This window comes from Lithobates pipiens, unplaced genomic scaffold (assembly GCF_037356315.1).
Source record: "Lithobates pipiens isolate NorthernLeopardFrog02 unplaced genomic scaffold, aLitPip1_a1.2 Scaffold_8, whole genome shotgun sequence".
Classification (NCBI taxonomy): Eukaryota; Metazoa; Chordata; class Amphibia; order Anura; family Ranidae; genus Lithobates; species Lithobates pipiens.
The window spans coordinates 174,173,422-174,195,874 of record NW_027507903.1 but is presented as its reverse complement, the minus strand read 5'-3'; the positions used below and the strand labels follow the sequence as shown (position 1 = coordinate 174,195,874).

General features: G+C 42.7%; 1 protein-coding gene across 8 annotated transcripts in view; it reads left to right on the top strand.

The window, feature by feature from the left end:
- SRPK2 (SRSF protein kinase 2) overlaps positions 1 to 22,453 on the top strand; it is a 267,215-nt gene that overhangs the window by 96,049 nt on the left and 148,713 nt on the right. The window contains exon 1 of one of the 8 annotated variants that reach the window (XM_077473860.1): positions 4,290 to 4,873. The exons of the other annotated variants lie outside the window; for them this stretch is intronic. Within the exon in view, the coding sequence (XP_077329986.1) occupies positions 4,836 to 4,873 (38 nt within the window). The 5' untranslated portion in view covers positions 4,290 to 4,835. Of the gene's footprint in view, positions 1 to 4,289; positions 4,874 to 22,453 lie in introns of those variants that run through there. 8 annotated transcript variants of the gene reach the window in all.

Genomic DNA, 22,453 nt, shown 5'->3' with positions numbered 1-22,453 from the left:
GACAATTGATTAGTCTGTCCCCTCCATCCACAGATCTTTTTTCATTCATTGACGTTATAATACTGCTTCGGTGAATGGTGTAGCTCAGGAGTCCCTAAATGGTGGACCGCGGTCTGTATACGGACCAAGTGACAGCCCTGCCCGGACAGCAGACGCACCACGTAGCAGCATGATCTTAAAACTCACAGCGGAGGGCGGGAGACGCAGCAGGGTGGATTCCGCTTCTGTATATGTATTTACCTGCCTGCTGCCCCTGCTGTTAAAACTTGCAGCAGGGAGAAGGTGGGCGATATGGCAGCTCTACACGTAGAGAGCGGGAGCTGCCCAACCTTTCGCTTGTTAAGTTTTGGTCAGCTCCAGCCCTTAGTGCAGATCTTCTGTATCTCCCGACCTCTTCCCTGCTGTAAGCTCAACAATTTTAAGAGGGGGCTGTGTTTGTAAAGGAGGACTGTCTTTGGGCAGAACTTTAATTGTGGGGCGGGTGATGGGTGTCTGTGATGTGGTCAGTCTTTGATGTGAGAGAGGAAGCTGTGATGGGGGGGCTGTGAAGGGCAGAGCTGTAATATGAGTAGGAGGGCTGTAATTGCAAGGGGGACTGATGTCAGGGGTGAGCTCTATGATGATTGGGTGCTGCAATGTGAGGAGAAGGGGCTCTGATCTGAAAGAAGAGGGGCTGTGGCGTGAGAGAGGGGGCTCTGATGTGAAGGGTGGGAATCTATGATGTGAAAGAGGGGACCAAAGGCACTGATGTAAAGGGGGCTTAGTCGTAGAATAAAAATGAGATTCGGAGCTCCTGGAGAAAGAGAAAATGTTACTGATTGGACCTACATGAATTTAAATTCAGTACCCCTGGTGTAGTGGTGGAAAAGGGTGGGAGACCTTGGGCACTCTTGATGAGAGCTTGTGAAAGCCCTCACGGTTCTTTTAATTCCCGCCACACTGGGTCATGGACAGAGGAGCATTTCACTTAACAGAAGAGGCATCCGCACAAGGGACACATCCTACTGACTAGAAGTCCATGTCCATTGTGCTGATGTTTGTGTTTATTTTGCCACACTTGGCTTCAAGTGAGTTGATATTTTAAAACAGTTCTTTGCAAATTTTTTGTAAATGGTCAATCTGTGCATCCTATTTTTCTACTGTAGGGAAAAAAGTGCAGTTTATAGTGAATCGCTGTCATTATCTTGTTCTTTTTTGTTTTAGTATCTTGATGAAGACGGTATTGTCACTGGATTAATACTTTCTATAGTTCTAACAGAATAATGTGGTGCACAATCTGTGGCCTTAATACAAAGAGAGAAAAAAGTAGTGCATGTTTTTTTAACTATCATGCTAGTGCAAAGTCTCTGTTCGAAAAATTATTCCAAGGAAAGCTTTCATGAAAGAAATCAAACAAAACTGTTGAGGCTACAAAACCCTAAACCAGAAGTTACAAGAACTTGAATATATTCCTCACTTCCTCCCATGCTTGCCTTCAGGACTTCTGTAAATGTTCTCCCTTCCTCTGGAACTCACTACCCAGTCTGTCTTGCTAGCCCTTATTCTGCCTGCCTTTAGGTTATCCCTGAAAACTCATCTCTTCAGGGAATCCTATCCTGCCTCCCTCCAAAAGCTGTACTTCTGCCTTCTCCATCAGGTCAGTTATTACACTTTTGTATCACTTGCACCTCCCTTTTTGGATCGTAAGCTCCCATGAGCAGGACTCTCTAACCCTCTTGCATTAAGTTTTATTGTGACTGTACTATCTCAGTTATTTAGTAAAGTGCTGTGCAAGCTGTTGGAGCTTTATAAATCTTAAATAATATACTTTAAATTGGTTCTAAGCCCCTGTTCACATTTGAGTGACTAGTCATGCGATTTGACAGGGCAAATCGCATGGCATGTCTCATCCTATTGCCAGCAATGGCACTGTTTAAATCGTTGTGGCACCAACTTTGCAGTGCAGCACCAATTTGAAATAGTAGTACATGCACTACTTTTGGCCATTTCGGATGCGATTTAAAAAAAGACATTTGTGCCTGAAGCCACATGGATGTCTCCGAAGTCGCTCTGAGATGCGGCTTTGAAATCGTGCAATTTCAGATGAAATCGCATGATTTCAAAGCTGCAGTCAATGTAAACGGGGCTAAATATGAAAAAAAGTACCATAAAGAGGAACTGCAGTCTGCTCACATAATTTGTGTAAAAAAAAATAAAAAATCTTTGCCATTCTGAAGCTTCCCTCCTACCACTTTGCAAATTATTTTATTTATACTGTGATTCTGTACTTGTCAAATATACTGCAGAAATCTCCCTCCACTAAGTCTGGCTGCATCCATTTTAACTGGTCAGCTGAAGCTGCTGCCTGTTCACCTTCCTGGATTTACATAGACACACAGAGGCACACCCCCCACTCTGCAACCTTGCAGCTCTCATTGGCCCTCTTAGGACTCAGCCCCCTTACCGGCTGTGCATGATGTCTTAAAGAGGAAGTAAACCCTGATGTGTTTATTTCCTCTTTGTTTCCCCGCAAAGGTAAAGCATAATGGGCTACTGTGCATCGCATAGTAGCCCATTGTTTGACTTACCTGACACAGGAGCCAGAGATGTCACCGCTGTCCCCTGTAGTCCGGAGCATCATCATCTTCCAGGTATTGCTGCTCCGGCCACTCAGAGACAGAGCAGCGATGACGCCACTCCTGCGCATGGGAGCCACCACTAACGGCATATCGCCGTTAGCAGCAGCAGTGCAAAGCCACTGCATTCTATGCATTAAGGTGAAAAACCTTCTCTGTTAATGGATCCTCTCCTTATCCCCCTTATATTTGCCAAAGCATGGTTTCAATCTAGCGCAGTGCATGAGAGCAGCAGCTCTCTGCGATCTCTCCCTCCTATCTGGGCAGATTAATAGCAGTGGAAGCCATTTGTTCCTACTGCTGTCATTCAAATTCTGTCATTCAAATTCTGTATCAAGAGGGAGGTGCCAGGCCATGCTGCCTGTGTCAATAGATGCAGGCAGGGCAGCTCAGGAGTAAGCCAGTGAAAGTGGCTTTCTATGGGAGGGCACTCTGCATGGAGGAGGTGCCAAGAGCACCAGAAGAGGAGGATTGAGGCTGCTCTTTGCAAACACAGAGCAGGTATGTGACTTGTTTGATACATTAAAATAAATGCTTTACAATCCCTTTAAGATCACTTTAATTTTGTAATTAACCACTTGTCCACCAGGTCACGACGATATACGTTGGCACAATGGCATGGCTGCACAAATGGGTGTACAGGTACGTCCCCTTTAAGACGCGGCACTGTGGGTTGCGGGCGCGCCTGACTGACAGCAGCTCTCTGCTCGGGGAGATGTGAGAACTGAGCGATCAGCAGTGTTTGATCGTTCAGCTCTCATTGTAGAGGCACTGGGGAACAGATGCAGCATCCGACCAATGCTGCATCCACCTAGGTAAGTGTGAATCAAAAAAATAAATACTACTTTAACTAAACCAATTAAGGCAATTGTAATTCGATAGTTTGGAGCATGTTTTGGTGTCCTGCAACCGATCACTTGATGGCGTGACTCAAATCGCAATGAGCTTGCTTCTGTTCTCTCTCGTGTTCCAAAGGAGGCGATTGATCACTTGCGATTTATGTAGGGCAAATGCTCGACTAAAAATAGCCCTTGCTCTCTAAGCTACATCTTTCGGAGCCTAATCACACAGGTGTCTCCCTTCATCAGAGCATCTCTTTAATAAAAACACAAAGGATTGGCAAATAATGCTAAATTAATTTTGTGATAATATTTTGCTTTCATCGGCTATTTATTCTCCATGGGAAATAGCTGACAATTGTGACATGGGTGCTGTTCTGCAGCCACTGAAATATAGGCCAGAAATCCATCAGCATAACATCTGGGAAATGGATGCCATGCTGCTTGGCTTTGCCATAACCTTGAATAGCTTAGAAGAGAAAATAAAAATGCCAAGTGGTGACGAGCGCCTCCTCCTCCACAGGTTTCTTAAAAGCGGTCTTTTGTCCCTCTGACTGTGCTCTCTAACAAGTCGGCAGCGTTTTTTTGTTCCCCCCTTTCTGTACGGATACATAGAAGATCATCTAAGCTGTGCTGATGGGTGTTGCTGTTCTTTGGTAGTGAGCACCATGTGATTGGAAGGAGGGAGGAGAGCGCAGGAAATCAGAGAAATGAGAAGCATCTAATGCATAGAGATTTCTCACATCTTCATCTGAAAATGCAGCGTTCGAAACCTACAGCTTGTTACTAAATCTGGACCCGACGCAAGCTGTTTTTTTTTTTTTTTTTTTTTTTTAACCCAGCATCCATCAGGATATTTGATTTGGGCAGTGCACTGTTGGATTAGAGATTTATACGCTGATATCCATCAGTATAGTAGAGGCTGTTGGCAGAAGGGACCAAGTGTCATTTATCCTGTTTACAAGCACATTTCCAGCCTCTTTTTGTCGGCCAAGACCTGATTCCTAATCCTGCTGGTTTATTCTTCAGCTGGAAACACCCCTGTGCTTGAAAGAAATGGTACTTCCTGCTTTCATAAACAGTCATGTGTATAGTTCAGCCAGGCCTGATGCCTCTGGAGCTTTCTTTTACTAAAAAGCACCAGTGATTTGCTTTCTTTTTCTTTTTTCTTTTTTTCTTTTATCTTTTTTTTTTTTTTTTTTTTTTTCCTTGTGTGGATGCCACAAATCCAGTGGCCTTTTTGCCTCGGGAACGTTTTAAGCTTTGAATCGCTCGGCCGTGCATTTTATAATTTTGTTTGGCAAGTCGAGACACAGCAGACAATCCTGGTGGTGCATATTTTCAGATTTTTCAAGAAACCAAGCAGAAGATTGAGCTGCTGATGTCAGTTAACTCCGAGAAGTCGTCCTCGTCAGAAAGGTACATCTGCATCGTTAGCTGGAACAATTAATGATGTGTCAGTGCCGGGTTGTGACACCTCATCCATTCTCTGTGGAGTTTACCATTCTAGTGCTCAGCTTTCAGTTATGTAAGGTGTAGGGTTTTTTTTTATTTCCCATGTTGTTTAAGGTTTATTGATTTGGGCCGAGCAGACAGACAGCTACTGCATGCAAATGGGAAGGAGTTGTTTCTATAAAGGATGTCCTTTATAGACAGCATTGTGTGAGACGGCTGACATTCCGTATTTGTGGGCTTTGCTTCCATCTACCTGTAGTGGTGGAATGGTATACAGAATTGACGGATGCTTCTATAAAATGTGGGCATTTCTGCAAGGGAGGAGGCACCGTCTGTGTATAACAAATAGACTGCTGTCCTTTAAAGATCACAATGTAATTGCATATATGCAGTGAATTTTCACCCACATACGCTGCAAATATATGCTTACTCCTGCAGGTACGTGATAAATATTTTTCAGCCGGGAGACATTCCTTGGTGTTTACGGACTATTGACATTGATAAGGCAAAGTCTATTGTGCTATAAATGGCATCTGTGGTCAAGCAAATTCTTTAGCTACATACCTTTTTGTAGATATGCTTGCATGGCTTTTCACCAATATCTTTATCTACTCATAAAGTACCCCTCAATACCAAGCATGGGAGAAAAATCAATCTTCCCCAGCAAACATGTACCCAGCTATGGTTTGTATTGCAAATGGCACGGAGGACAAGGGGCATTCAGGTCAATACTGAACACGGGTATGATTGTGTTAAAAATAAATCTATATGCAACAGGTTTGCCATCAGTTTTCTACAAAGACTCCTCGGACACGGTAAAAAGGGCTAACGAATGTGGCTGCTTCTCCATTTGATGGCTGTGATGTGGACATAGGATTGAGACGAAAGCACTTAATCTCATTATTTGTATATCAGTTTGGTCATTTGTATGTGTATTTTTATAGAGTGTTGATGTGTACCTTTCTGTAGAATGTAACATTTCCAGTGTTGTTTACTCTTTCTAGAAACAGGCTCCGGTAATGATAAAATGACTGTAATCGTATAGCAATTAGTAGTAATGATTGGCTGTAAATTCAGTTCATGTCCATGGTGTTTTTTTTTTTTTTTTTTTTCCCCTTCCTGACTCCATTGTTTTCTCCTATGTTGTGCTTGCTGTCACAAAGGAGAGACATGAGTGCTCACCCTAGGTTTCAGTTTTTAACTTTTTTTTTTTTATGCTCAATTGGGGTCCGTGCACACAGGCATGATGTATATAAGCAAGATCCTACTGGCAGATGCTAAGGTAAAAAAAAAAAAATATGCAAGAGCCCTAAAGTGCTTGTGTGTATGCACATAAACGTGAATAAAGATCCATAAAATTCCTCTTCCATTCATATATATTTTTTTATGTGTATGGACAAATGTAAATGTGTTTACACACGTTTTAGATGCTTAAACACATTTGTGGTTTATGGATCTGAACACAGCATAGTTTTACTAATCTTTAACACTTTGTATTGAGTCAAAGAAAATAATGCACTGCATTAAAAAAAAGCTGTACTGATAAACTATGCATTTTTGTGACCATATGTAAAGACCCTTATGCTGACTGTTATCCTTTCTACCCTGTTTGCATCCTTCCTTCATCCTGGTGATTGTAGAAGTTTTGCACAAATGAACTAGTTATGGTTCTCTGTCTCTATACCTCTGAGTTCAAAGTCTGAATTTTCCTAAACTGTATAATGGGGGCAAGGGGGCAATACACACACTGAAACATTTTTTAACTTAATGCAGAGAAGGCATTAAGGAAAAAAAAAAAAAAAAAAAGTTTAAGCTCTATAACCACTTTAATTTTACTTTTTTTTTTTTACTTTATACTTACCACCTCTGTGCAGTTAGTTTTGCACGGAGTCCCTCAGTGGCACTATTAGCCCCTCCTCTTCTCGAGTGCCCCATCGGAGAAGCACTCTCCTTTGGAACACCCATGCAGGCGTGCTCCAGTGTCCTGCTTCTGTGTCTATTCTATTCTATAGAATGTAGGACTTGGCCCCATAGAATGCATTAAGGTGAAAAAACACAAGGGTTTATAACCCCTTTTAAAGAGGAAGTAAACCCTGATGGGTTTACTTCTTCTTTGTCTCCCTTCAAAGGTAAAGCATAATGGGCTACTATGCATCGCATAGTAGCAGCCCGTTACGTGTCACTTACCTGACACAGGAGCCAGCGATGTCACCGCTGTCCCCTGTAGCACAGAGCGTCCATCTTCTTCCGGGTATCGCTGCTCCGGCCACTCACAGCGCCGGAGCAGTGATGACGTGACTCCCGCGCATGCGCACGGGAGCTGCCACTAACATCATATCGCCATCAGCAGTGGCATGCTGCTAACGGCGATAGTGCGCCTGCGTGCCGCTGTCTACGGCGCATGCACCGTTGACAGCGGTGCCTGTCTTTTTGTAAATATCTCCTAAACCCTGTAGGTTTAGGAGATACTTTTTGGACCTACAGGTAAGCCGTAATCTAGGCTTACCTGTAGGTCAAAGTGGTTTGTAAGGGTTTACAGCCACTTTAAAGGCTAAGTTCACCTTTAGGAGCATGTTGCACCTACTCTCGCCATCCACTTTATTAAGTACACCTTGCTAGTACAGAGTCAGACCCCTTCTACCTTAATTCTTCATGTCATAGATTCAACAAGGTGTTGAAGACATTCCTCAGATTTTGGTCCATATTGACATGGCATCACTCAGTTGTTGCAGATTTGTCGACTGCACATTCATGATGCGAATCTCCTCCCCCACCGCATCCCAAAGGTGCTTTATTGGATTGAGATCTGGTGACTGTGGAGGCCACTGGAGTACAGTGAGCTCATTGTCATTTTCAAGAAACCAGTGGTGAGATGAGAAGATGGGTACACTGTAGTCCTAAAGGGATGGACATGGTCAGCAACAATACTTAGGTAGGCCATGGCATTTAAACGATGCTCAGTTGGTACTAAGGGACCCAAAGTGTGGCAAGAAAATATCCCCCACACCAATACACCACCACCACCAGCCTGATCTGTTGATACAAGGCAGGATGGAGCCATGCTTTCATGTTGATCATCTGAATGTCGCAGCTGAAATCGAGACTCCTTTTTCAATCTTTTATTGTCCAATTTTGGTGAGCCTTTGCTAATTGTAGCCTCAGTTTCCTGTTCTTGTATGACAGGAGTGGCACCAGGTGTGGTCTGCTGCTGCTGTAGCCCATCTACTTCAATGTTCAATGTGTTGCAGGTTTAGAGATGGTCTTCTGCATACCTTGGTTGTAACGAGTGGTTATGAGGTTATTGTTGCCTTTCTATCATTTTGAACCAGTCTGCCTATTCTCCTCTGACATCAACAAGGCATTTTCCTCCACACAACCTCCACTCACTGGATATTTTCTCTTTATCAGACTCTGTAAATCCTAGAGATGGTTGTGCGTGAAAATCCCAGTAGATAAGCAGGTTTTGAAATACTCAGACTAACCCCTCTGGCACGAATAAGCATGCCATGTTCAAGGTCATTTAAATCCCTTTTCTTCCCCAGTCTGATGCTCAGTTTGAACTTCAGAAAGTCATCTTCACTATGTCTAGATGCCTAAATGCATTGAGTTACTGCCATGTGATTGAATGATTAGCAATTTTTGTTACCAAGCAATTCAACAGGTGTACCTAATAAAGTGGCCAGTGAGTGTATATTTAGGGTGTAATGTGTACCATGCTACAACAGTGTCCTATCCTTCCCTGTGACAGCGAGCCAGGTTTTTCTCCCTGTACCCGCTGTCACAATTTAAAAACAGCACAGCCATGTTATTCTTTTACAGAGTTCTGTAAATGAATGCATTACAGCTACCGTCTTCCAGGCTTGTACTTCTCAATGACTGTGAGGGTGGTGGTGAGCGCTGTTGTAGTTTATTGATATTCCTGCTCCAGTAACTCTACCCTTATGGGAGGTATGGGCAGGCAACTATTCTGAAAGTCTGCAGGAGCCTTACATGGCACCCGCGATTTACTGATCATGGGTGCAATACTTTCCAGGCTCTTGCAGGAAAATATAACTGCACTTTTTTCTGCAGAAATATGTGTATTTGTTTTATTTTCTCCCAAAAGTGAGCTTATCCTTAAAGCGGGAGTCCGCCGGGACTCCGCGTTTTTTTTTTTTTTTTTTTTTTTTTTTTTAAAGCCAGCAGCTACAAATACTGCACTTGCGGAAAGGGGCGGAATCTACGCCCCTTTCCGCAGAGAGCTATCCCGGAAGTGGGTGCAGATACCTGTACTGTACAGGTATCTGCACCCCCCTCCCCCCTGAAAGGTGCCAATTGTGGCGCCGGAGGGGGGGAGGGTTCCGATGAGCGGAAGGTCCACTTTAGGGTGGACCTCCGCTTTAAAAATAAAAATAAAAAAATAAAATAAATTAAACAAAAAGTTATCCTGCTATTTTACATACTTACAACACTATAGGGTTGATTTACTAAGGCTCCGTTCACATCTTGGCGTTCTGAATTGTGGGCGGAATTGCCACGATTCTGCCTACAATTCAAGATGGCAGCAAATCATGGGACACCCATGCGATCCCAGTCTCTTCCAATGGCACCCCAATCGCAGCGTGATTTTGCTGTGATTGTCGCTTGCGGTATCGTGGTAGAATCGCGCAAACAGAATCACGGGATGCCTTTCGCCCAGAAGTATAAGAACTTTTGGGTTACAGGCGTCCCACGATTCTCTTTGCACGATTCTCTTTGCATGATTTTACCGTGATTGTCACCCGACAAACTGCCATTTTTGAATTGCGGCGATTCCCCCCACGATTCATAACGCTAAGATGTGAATGGAGCCTCAAACTGGAGAGTGCAAAATCTGATGCAGCTGTTCAAGGTAGCCAATCAGCCCCCGTTCACACCTGTACTGGCAGGTCAAATCGCATGACAAGTCGCACCCTATTGTCAGCAATGGAACTGTTCAAATTGGTGCGATGCTGACTGCAGTGCGCACTACTTTTGGTGATTTCAGGTGCGACTTGCATAGACACCAAGTCTCACCTGAGGTCGCAATGCCATCCAGCTTTGAAATTGTGTGATTTCTCTAACTTGTACAATTAGGCTTTGACAAAAAAAAAAAAACTGGAAGCTGATTGGTTTCTTTGCAGAACTGCACCAGATTTTGCACACTCCAGTTTCATAAAATCAACCCATATGTGTTTTGATGGACACCTTCTGCTTCATTAAAGTGGTTGTAAGCTCTAACAGATCACTGTAACCTACAGGTAAGATAGATTATGGCTTACCCGTAGGTGCAAGAAATATCTCGGTTAAGGAGATATTTCCCTAAAAACGGGCACCGATGTCTATGGCGCATACTCACCGTGGACAACGGAGCAGGTGCACTGAGCATGCTGTTAGTTAAGGCGATCATGCAGTCACTGACGGCACCCGTGCGCATGCGCCGGAGTGACAACATTGCTGCTCCAGGCCAGTCTCATCGCCGGAGCAGCGATACCCGGAAGTCACTCCGGGTATCATGGTGGCGACGGAGGACATAGACTCAAGGTCGCTTCGGGGCCTAAGATCTCGGGTAAGTAATTCATAATGAGCTAGTATGCTATGCATACTATGCCTTTGTCCTGCAGGGTTTTATTTATTATTTTTTTTATTTTATTTTTTAGAGAGGGTTTACTTCCTCTTTAAGTTGACAGCACAGAACAGGGAAAATTCTCCTTGCATCTTGGTAGTTTTGTTTTTTCCTGGTTGAAAAAAATGTGCCCAGCATTTCAATGTGTGGGAAGATGAGGGATAAAGGGCTGTGTATTTGGTTTTTGGTTCTTCTTGCTGAAAAGAGTTGTTTTTTTTTCTCATTGTGTTTCTGTTTTACTGTTACTTTTATATGCACTATAGATATAAAGTACCAGTATTTTTTTTTTTTTGGCCTCCATTTTTTTTTTTTACATTTTCAAAACGTTTAACGAGTGAGCACTGAGTTAAATCCTTTTTCTTACAGAAAAAACTGTTTGTTTTTTGTTTTATCCAGCAGTATTTACTAGTGCAATTTATAACATCCAAGTGAAAGATATAACACCAACCAAATGGTTGTAAAAAGAATCACCCCCTTGTGTCAGTTTAGTTGAACCACCTTTTGCTTTTACTTCTGCTTGTTTTAACAGCGTTTTAACGCTGTTTTACCGGCTGCTAGCGAGGTGATTGTAACTCCCACTAGAGTCTGAACAAAGGGTTAAAAGCTCCCATGTTGCGACACTGCCGAGGTGCTTTGCAGCCCCGCACATTCATTTCAATGGGCAGGGCATTTTGGGAGAGGTATATAAAACACACCCAAACCACCCCAAAGATGCTGCTTGCAGGACTTTTTTTCCCATCTTGCAAGCGCACCACCCCAGTGTGAAAGCACTCGGATGCTATTTTTTTTTTAGCGCTAAAACGCCTGAAAAGTGCCTTCAGTGTGAAAGGAGTCTTATGCAGGCCATACACGGTCGAATTTCGAACGAATTTTCTTTTCAAAATCAGAAAATTCGTTTTTTTTGTGATCCGATGATGCCACCATTGATTTTCGAAATTCGGCCGACCAAGCCTTCAATTTCACCTCATGTTGCTACAGAAAAGAATTTTCTTGGCTGGGAATCTTCTTTTCTCTCCGTACATTTTCTTTTATCTCCGTACATTTTCTTTTATCTCCGTACATTTTCTTACGTTTCTCGCACGATTCTCCCATCATTGATCAGAAAATCGTTCGTTTTTCTAAAAATTTCCAACATGTCCGATTCCTCAAATTTTATTTCCGCACGAAAATCGGCTGTTGCTGCAGCCCACTAATGGTGCGAAATTCATACGAAAATTCTTAGATACGATTTTCGAAAGAAAATTCTTTCGAAATTCGAACCGTGTATGGCCGGCATTAGTCTGTCTCTACTAACTTTGCACATGTAGACTTTGCAATATTTGCCCACTCTTCTTTACAGAACTGCTCCAGTTGAGTTACATTTGATGATGACCGTTTGTAGACTGCAGTCTTCAAGCCCTTTGACAGATTTTCGATGGGGTTTAAGTCTGGTCTCTGACTTAGCCATGCAAGTACATTCACCCTTTTATCCTTCAACCACTGTGTGGTCGTTTTTGATGTGTGCTTTGGGTCATTGTCATGTTGGAAGGTAAACCGTCTTCCTATTGACAACTTTCTGGCAGAGGGCAACAGATTTTCCTCAAGAATTTGACTGTATTTTGCTCCATCCATTTTTCTTCTATCCTGACAAGCACTCCACCCCCTGCTGCAGAGAAACATCCCATAACAGGATATTACCACCTCCATGCTTTACTGTAGGAATTATATTATTTGGATGCATTTCCACCAGACACAGGTTTGGTGTTTAGGCCAAATAATAACATTTTAGTCTCATCTGACCATAACACTTTTTTCCCCCATGTGGCCTCAGAATCTTAAGGCTGGGTTCACACTGTAGACTGATGCAGCTGACAGCAGGGGTCCAAATTTTTGCCTGAATTAGGACCTTAAACTGAGCCAAAGACACACAGGACCTCTGTGAAATTTACTCTGCAGCCGTTCCATTGAGAACCTGTCACAATCTCCTGTCATGCAAATTTTGATGTTGGGAAACCCACATCCAATTCGCACTAGTGTGAACCCAGCCTCAATGTGCGTTTTGGCAAAGCTCAGTCGTGTGGCCTTTCTTAAGAAGTGGCTTTTTTCCTGCAAACCTCCCATACAAGCCGTGTGTGGAGAATTTGTGATATTGTTGTCACAAGCACACAATGACCACTCTTTATCATAAATTTCTGCACTGCTTCAGAGTTGCTTTTTCTTTTGCCTCTTGGACCAGTTTCCTCCTGACTTTCATCCGGTTTGGAGCAACATCCTGATCCAGGGAGGGTCTGTGTTGTACCAAATACTTTCCACTTCTTAATAAACTTCACTGTTCTAGGCATTGATAAAGCCTTTGAAAAATGTTTGTATCCGTCCCCTGACTTGTGCCTGTCTACAGCTTTATTCCGGAGATCCCGGTGACAGTGCCATAGTTGATTGTTTGCGTCAGTTACACTATCGGGGAGTGAAATGCTCCAGGAAAGCTCATATGCTGAGCCAATCAAAATGACAATCGCAGCCAATCACAGCTGGTCACAGTTGAAAGTCAGATGGCTTTATGTGCCATTGAGAAAATAATTAGCTACACAGGATTGAGTTTTAAAAGTAATTTTTAGGGAGGGGGGGGGGGTGATCCTTTTCCCAACTCGGTGATTCTGTTTTTGAATACGAAAAACAAAAAAAAACATTTTGTTGGTGTTATAGCTTTCGTTTGGATGTTCTAGGTTGCACAGAGTAAATACAGCTGGATAAAACAAAAACTGTGTAGGTCTTTATTTCAGACATCAAAGCAACAAAATGTGATTATTTTAAAGGGGTGATTCTTTCTATACCCACTGTACATCAGTTTGTCATAGATTTACAAAATCTCTCCTGCTGTCTGCCTCTAATATTTAAGGGGTCTCTCGATGGAGTGTTAGGCCCTTCTAGCACACGTCTCTATATACACAGAACACCCGACGTTCTCACATAGTATGATGTTTAGCCAGACAGATTCTTCTCAAATTGGACTTAAAATAGAGGCACTGGATCTGAAGCAATGCTATTATACAACCGTTGAGCTTAGCATATTCACTTGTGTTTAACATATCCCTCCAGGTTTTATCACAGGCTGTAATGGAATGGGGATTCTTTGGCCCCCGAAATGCATTGGCTATTGGTTTTTCCACAAGTCATGACTCTACTGTCAAGCATAAAGCATATATGGACTTTTGAACTGATCGATTAGCGCTTGGTTTCTTTTGTTCACATATAGGTTCTCCTCACATGGCACACGTTGACCATGATTTAACTCGTATCTCTCATTCAGAAATGCTTTTATTTGTCATACTCTGCATACATCTAAAAGTAGATATTGCTCTACAATGTCTTATTGCACATGTCTGTCTTCTTGTCCCTTGTTATCAAATAAAGCTCAACAATAAAGGGAAAATTCCCTTTCTCAAACGTTCTTATGTTTCTCAACTTCTGGTTTCCAGGCCTAGGCAAGTGATGTCATGCATCCCAGGAGTCTTCGGGATGGGAGGAGGCGTTTTCTCTGCTAAAAACACCCATGTCTGCATGCCTGTCTCAAGGGCAGATGGATTCTAGGAAGTAAATGCTACATGAATCATCTGCCCTGACTCAAGATGGCAAAAATGCTATAGACATGGATCGGTGGGAGAGTTTGCTTTGAATATTATAAATGAATTAAATAGCATTTTTGGATTGTGGTGCTCAGATGCAGTGTAGTTCCACTTTAATCGCATATTTATTTGGCCATTCACAAGGCTTTTTAATGCTCAACGGGGGCTGTAAACGCTTATGGTTTTTCACCTTAATGCGTTCTATGCATTAAGGTGAAAAACCTTCCTTCATGCTGCAAGCCCCCCCAGAGCCCCGTTTTTAATTACCTTTCTCCTTGGGGAAAGGCATACCAACTCTAGCTGGTGTCTCGTGTGCTGATTGGATAGATTGACTCCCGCTGCTGTCAGTCAATTCCAATGACCAAGGGGTGCAGGCCGAGTTTGGCATTCGTGTCTGTGGACGCAAATGCTGGACTCGGGAGCGCGCCAACAAGATAACCCCCTGGGGAGAGCACTTCTCCTAGGGGGTTATCTGATGCAGGGAGGAGCCACAAGAGGTGCCTGGGAACCCCAAAAAAGGATTTTCGGGGGCCACTCTGTGCAAAACGAGCTGCACAGTGGAGGCAAGTATGACATGTTTGTTATTAATAAAAAAATCCTTTACAGTCACTTTAATGTGTGGATTTGTTGACCCAAGAAGATCTCTGTATGTACTTAATGTCCACTAGAATGAGATCAGCTATTCCAGTCTTTGCACGTAAAGAAAAAAATACCTCAATTTGGGGGCTCAGTCTGTTCCCCTGCATTGTGGGGCATACTGCATGAATGGCAAAGTGTGTAGGTAAGGCAGCTCTTTCATTGTAATCGCAATGCAGATTGCAGTGGACCTTCTACATATGTTAGTGCAGTAAACCACACCATGGCGCGTTATCTGAAATCTGTTAGAGACAGCTGAAGCCGCGTACACACGGGCGGACTGTCTGGCCAACTAAGTCCGTCAGACAATCCGACGGACAGTCCGTCCTACTTTCGAATTAACGGACTTGACCACACACGATGAACAAACAGTCCGTTGAAAGCTTGCGTGATGACGTGTACAGCACGTACGACGGGACTAGAAACCGGAAGTCCAATACACAGCAATGCAACCTTTCGCCGTGTAAATCCTTTCTGAGCATGCGCCATACTTAGTCCGTCCAACTAGCCTACTCACGAGCGGACTGTCCGCTGAAACCAAAGTTGGACGGACAATATTACGGAAATTCCGAAAGACTTAGTCCGCCAGACTGCACGCTGAAAAAGTCCGCTGAAGCCCACACACGGGCGGACTGTCCGCTGAAATGTGTTTCGGCGGACTAAGTTGGACAGACAGTCCGCCCGTGTGTACGCGGCTTGACTGTCATGGCGACAGTGGTTTCACAAGACGGGAAATAAGGGAAAATCTTACAGGGATTGTAGCCTTCCCCTGACTCTAATGATTTTTTTTTTTTTTTAATACTCGTCTGTATTTTTGAATTAACGCCATCTCCTGTCTGCCAAAACAAGACAGGAAATGAGTAAATCTCTAACAGAGCTGTGGAAAGAAGAAAAACCTTACAGGGGTTCTAATTAGGGGTTCACCATACCATTTTTTAACACAAAGTACAAGTACTATTTTTTTCAAGTACTCGCCAATACCAATAACTATCGCCTAGGAAGAGTAGGTAAAGGGGTGGTTTCGGAGGTGGGTGAGGGTAGGGGGAGGGAGTAGAGGGGTAAATAATGAGGACAGGGTATTTGAGGGTTTGTGACGTGGTAGCGCTGGGATGGAAAAGGTGGCGATCGTGGGCGGGGTGGGAGTGGGAGGGTCATTGGGAGACATGGTGGCAGAGGTGACAGCTGGTAGAGGACATGAGGGCATGACAGCAGAGCTCTTGCTCCCCACACAGCACACACTGTAGCTAAAATCCAATTCCCTTACAGCTACAATGTGCAGAGTGTTTAGCTATCTTCTGGTTGCAGTTCCGACCTGTAATGTTCTATCTTCTGCTGTTGATTTGAGGATTATTTGCTCCATAATGTCTGTGGCTACAGAGGTAATTTAGGGCTTTGTTTAACCACTTCCCACCCGCCGTATAACCGACTGATGTCCAAGAACTGGTTTCATTATTCTGACTGGGCGTCGTATGACGTCCAGCAGAATAAGCCATGATCACGTGCCTGGGGGGGGGGCACGCAAATCAGTGGTGGCAGTCTGACACACTTCAACTCCGATCTAGGTAAAGGTCCTTTGACTAAGGCCGCGTACACACGTGGGGACTGTTCGCTCAACTTTGTCCGTCAAACAGTTTCAGCAAACAGTCCGCTCAAAATTAGCATGGACGGACTTGCCCACACACGACGAACGAACAGTTTGCTGAAACCGTGCGCGATGACGTGAACGGCACGTACGACGGGACGGAAAATACAACGTCCTATACACTGCATTACAACTTTCGGCGTGTAAATCCTTTCTGAGCATGCGCGGAACTTAGTTTGACGAACAAGCCTACACACGAGGGGACTGTTCGCTGAAACCAAGTTTCAGCGGACAGTTTTTCGGAAATTCCGAAAAACCTTGTTCAGCAAACTGTTCGCTGAAACTGTCCGCTGAAAGCCCACACACGGGCGGACTGTCCGCCGAAACACTGTTCAGCGGACAAAGTTGGGCGAACAGTCCCCGCGTGTGTACGCGGCCTTAGGCTCTTTACCAAGTGATTAGCTGTGTCCAATCACAGCTGATCGCAGTGTATCAGCTTTTCCTCTACTTGTATCTGATGGACGCAAGTAGAGGAGAACCAATTGTCTTCTATCCCGATGGGGGGGTTTGCGCTGATTGATTGCAGGCCCCCCAGAGGATGCCCACCCATGACTAGAGCTGTACAATTAATCGTCAAGAATCGTTATCGCAAACATGACTAAAGTGTTTCACAATTCTTTCTATGCAAAGAATTCTCTCTGCTCTTCTGAAGCCACAGCCCTCAAAAGAAAGGAAGAGGAAAAACCGGGCAATCCGCCAAGAATCAAAACTTTCTTTATCAGTTGAACTCAAGTATAAACATTGTAACAATTTTTCAATGGAATAGACTTCATGTGTAAGTGAGGAAAGTTTAACCACTTAAACACTAAAACTTTTTCTGACATTTGTTGGTCGCGAGTAAAAATTATTTTTTTGCTAGAAAATTACTTGGAGCCCCCAAACATTATATATTTTTTTAGTGGACACCCTAGAGAATAAAATGGTGTTTGATGTATTTTGCAGTCTTTCAAATGCATTTTTTTTTCAAAAATTACTTTACTGGTTAGTTTTTTTTTTTTTTTAATTCATTAAAGTTGGCCCATTATTTTTATTTTTGGTATAATGTGAAAGATTTTATGTCGCGAGAACCGTGAGAGAATCGTGATCTTTTTATTCTAAGCAAAAAAATTGTGATTCTCATTTTGGCCAGAATCTTGCAGCTTTACCCATGACCACCAGGTATGCCCACCTATGACCAACTGGGATGCCAATCAGTACGCATCGGTAATGCCTGCCAGTGCCTCAATCAGTGAAGCCCAGCAGTGTCACCCATAAGTGTCCATCAGTGAAGAAGAAAACTTATTTACAACATTTTAATAAACACACAAACTTTTTTTGGTCTTTTTTTATTTAGCAAAAAATAAAAACCCCAGGAGTGATCAAATACCACCAAATGAAAGCTCTATTTCTGGGAACAAAATGACAAAAAAATATTATTTGGGTACAGCATTGCATGACTGCACAATTTTCGTTTAAACAGTGACAGCACTTAAAGCTGAAAATTGGCCTGAGCAGGAAGGAAGGGAAAGTGCCCAGAGCTGCACGATTAATCGTCAAGAATAGTTATTGCGATCTTGACTAAAGTGTTTCACAATTCTTTCTATCCAAACATTTCTCTCTGCTCTTCTGAAGCCACAGCCATCAAAATAAAGGAAGAAAATATGGGCAGTCTGCCAAGAATCAAACATTCTTTATCAGTTGAACTTAAGTATATAGTTGTAACAATTTGTCAATGGAATAGACTTTGTGTGTAAGTGAAAAAAGTTTAACCAATTAAACACTAAACCTTTTTCTGACATTTGTTGGGTTCAAGTTAAAATCTTTATTTTTATTTATTTTTTGCTAGAAAACTACTTACCGGTAGAACCCCCAAATATAGATGTGTGTGTGTGTGTGTGTGTGTGTGTGTGTATAGTTTGTTTTTTGTTTTGTTTTTACTCTAGAGAATAAAATGGTGGCTGTTACAATATTTTATGTCACACTGTATTTGTGCAGCGGTCTTTCAGATGCAATTTTTTGGGGAAAAAATTACTTTCATGAATTAAAAAAATAACCAGTAAAGTTGGCCTTTTTTTTTTGTATAATGTGAAAGATTTTACGTTGTGAGAATCGTGATCCTTTTTTATTCCAAGCAAAAATTGCTTGTGAAGAATTCAATTTTAATTTTGAAGAATTTGATTGTGCACAGCCTGACCACAGTTGCATGTTAGTTTGCTGGTAATTTTATTAGTGCAATTTTCTCCCTGTTCTTCCTCTCATTGTCTTTCTTTTTCTGTCGCCTGTCTCTCTAATTTCTTCCTGTGTTGCCCCAGTTTAACTAATTTAATTTAACTTTTAAATGTGCCAGGAAGAATCCTTTTCTGTCAAAAAAGAACATTAATGTATGTTTCCCCAACATTTCATATTCCTGGCATGTCTGTGTTACCATGTACAATTCGAGTTTGATCAGCTGCCTTGGAGGACAGGGGAGTCATCAGGGATCTAGTAGACTCCTGATATCTCCATGAAGAGTAAATTTCACTGCCCAAAGCTATCACAAGGAGGCGGTGCTATGAAAGGAGGCGGTGCTATGAAAGAGCCGCTTAATTCACTCCAATGTGAAAGCCCGAGGGCTTTCACACTGGAGCGGTGTGCTTGCAGGACGTCAAAGTCCTGCAAGCCGCATTCTTGCTGCGCTATAGGAGCAGTGTATTCACTGCTCCTAAAGCATCCCTTCCCATTGAAAACAATGGGGCAGAGGTGGTTTTAACCCTTTTTCAGCTGCTAGTGGGGGTTAAAACCTCCCCGCTAGCAGACAAATAGCACCACTAAAACAATGGTTACCGCCGGCGCCTGCCCACTCCAGTGTGAAAGTGGCCTTAGTAGGGATTCCCTGAGACTGGACAGTTTTTTTTTTTTTTTTTTTTCAAGAGTTCCTCTGTGTTGAAAAGGTTGAGAAAGTGTGCTTTATCGGATAATGATGTCTTGTAGCATTGTTGACTTAATTCAAGCCACGTTTGCACTAGTTCTGTGGCAATCAATGAGTTAATTTTGGATCGTGTTATTTTTTTATTTATGTCGTCAGAAAATATGCTTGTTTTCTGCTAAACAGTGATATGGGTTAATCTTCCCACTGCATCAGGAACCATTAATTTTGAAATCTGTATGTCTAAATTCAAGTATAAACAACTAAATCGATGACTGTGTGCTTTGCAATGTTGGGTATGAGGCATAATGCCCATGTGGGAATCCTCAGAAGGAAGCTGCTATTCTGTCTCCAGGGCTGTAAGCTAGCTTTAGGGCAGTAGTGTCACTTGTGGGGATTTGGAATAGTTTGGTGTCCTTATGGTTTCAAGACAGATTGACTTTAGGCTGTATCTAAACGTGCTGCGCAACACCCATAGGTTTTCTTTGTATCATATATGAGGGGCTCTATCCATAGAGCAGTCAGGCAAATACACTTTCCCTGTCCTCCCATGGAGGAGACACAGGTGGTTTATTTACTAAAACTGGAGAGTGCAAAATCTGGTGCAGCTGTGCATATAAACCAATCAGCCAACACATTATATCACATATATTATGGTATTATGTCTCAAAATCATTTAAAGTGATTCATTGTTTTTTGTTTGTTTTTTTGTTTTTTTGCACAGAGCAGCCCCGATCCTCCTCTTCTGCAATTTCCCACCCCCCACAGCTCTCCTTCTCTTCTCGAATGCCCCCACGGAGAGCACGCTCCCAAATCCTGCTACTGCATCCATTGACAGGCAGCAGGACTCTGCCCCGGCTCCTGTGTTATTGGATTTGACAGCAGCAGAAGCCAATAGCTCCTCCTGCAATCAATCTATCCAATGAGGACATGAGACAGTGGCTGGGGGACTACTGCACTACAGAAGGTTTTTCACCTTAATGCATAGAATGCATTAAGGTGAAAAACCTTGAGGGTTTACAACAATACAAATGGTATCCTGAGAGATCCTCTTATCCATTGAGAAATCTTATGTTCTTTTAAGATTTGTTGAATCCTTATCTACCATCCTATATACCATTGCAGTACTAGATAACAGGATCCGAGGCCCTGACGAAGTGGCTCAGCCCACGAAACGCATTGGCCTATTTAAAAGGATCTCAAGGCCAGGATAACCTCACCCTGGGCAATTGTTTTGAGGATATGTTTTTAAACTAACCCTTTTTAAGATTTTGTGATATTTTGAATAAAAAGTTTAACTTTTACTATTGATCAGTGTTTTACACCTGAGGGGGTACATGTAAGTCCCACATTTTTGCATTTCTATACTCAAAACAATTTATAGCAAAACAGTTGAGTATAACCAGATCTTTTCTCATATTGAAGACAACAATTGCTTTGCGTATCCCAGAAGGGATTTAATAACACATGGGTACAGCCTATCAAGCATAGTTACCCCAATTGTTAGAACCAACTTTCTACTGTACAAACACACTCAAGTAAGGCTGATGGTTGCTTACTCCAGGTGGTACGTTACCCGCTAACAATTATAGCACTAAAGACAAAAGTGAGCCGCTCTCCTTCCGAATGCCCCAAATAAGTTTAATTGTTATACACTACAGTGGTAATCTGCTCTTTCCTTTTGTATGTCACTTCATTAAGAGTTTGGCCATAGACTAAGCTCCTAACAGCGTGAAATGCATAAGTAGGTTGATTACCCCTGTTTTAGATAACCATAAAACTAATTTTGGGCTTTTGGAATGCGAGCTGCTTCACTTTTTGTCTTTGGTCCTATGTTTGTGTGTGGGTCGCTGACTGCTTGGCGCTAACACCCATCGATCAGAGGCTTGGAGCAACATTTTAGGCATGGTATGCAGACTCAATCAAGAGCCAATTTGTTGCCGTATAAAAGTTGAATTTGGATGTAGAATTTTCTGTGAAATAAATCCCAGATCTCCAGCTTCTCCTTTATATGAGGTGACACTAAAAAATTATATTTGTAATCCTCCTTCTGTCACACTGACAGCAACAGGTGAGTTGTACTTAAAAAAAAAAAACCCAGGACATATTCCTCCTTGCGGAAAAGATATAAAACCTACACAGACTGCATCTCTCTACCTCCAACAAGATATACCATAGTTATCAGGCTCACAGCACTAGTACAAAATAAAGGTTATTTTCTCCCTCACATCAGACTTGGCCTGCCCAATCATATACTGTATGTGAAATTCCGCACAAGGCTGTATGTTGGTGAATCTCGAAAAAATTTGAGCCAAGGAATGTATGCTTAGATTCATAATTAACAACCATCAAGTGGAGGTGTGTGTAGCAGCCCAATTGCCTTAGTGTCAGGGCTGAGAGGGGCTCCTAGTCAGCATGTGAAGTGCTAAGCTGGTCATACAATATACAGTCTTGTTGTACAATCGTCTTTATATTTACCAAAACTAACTAAAAGCAGGACACGCCTAAACAATCCATTCAATTTGTGCAAAACTGGTAGACCCTTGCAGTACACAGTTCAAGGAAGACCTAAAGGAGATTGTACAATCATAATGTTATAGTTTATGGTCACCTTAAGACAGGGGTGCTCAACCTTTTGAAGAGTGAGGGCCACTTAAGCGACTTAGTAACCAGTCGCGGGCCACAATGATCAGATGACAGTTCTGCATCCACTCTGCGTATGCAAAGTGGACACAGACACAACCCACTATACTCTATAGGCCCTCTCATCTGATCAAATGGAAGGGGACGGATCCACTTTCCATTTTTTTTTTCTTTTTTTTTTTTAAGCAGATTGGATTGGAACGAGGCAGCTGTAAAACTGACACAAGTCTGTTTACATCTGCCACTCCATAGAGGTGAATGGAGGGTCTGATTGGGTCAGACAGATCATGTTAAAGGGGCCTAAGGCTACTTTTACACTGATGTTCTGCGGTCTACCCACACCTGTGGCTTTCCTGCAGGTTAGCTGAACTTTGCCATAGAATTCTATCATATCCTGCAGGTGTGGTGCACTTTCTGAAAGTGCACCAAACCCACAGGTAAAACCATAAGTCTATGGCTCAGTGCAGGTAAGCCGCAGGTACACCGCGCTACACCTGCAGATGAGTTTAAAAGC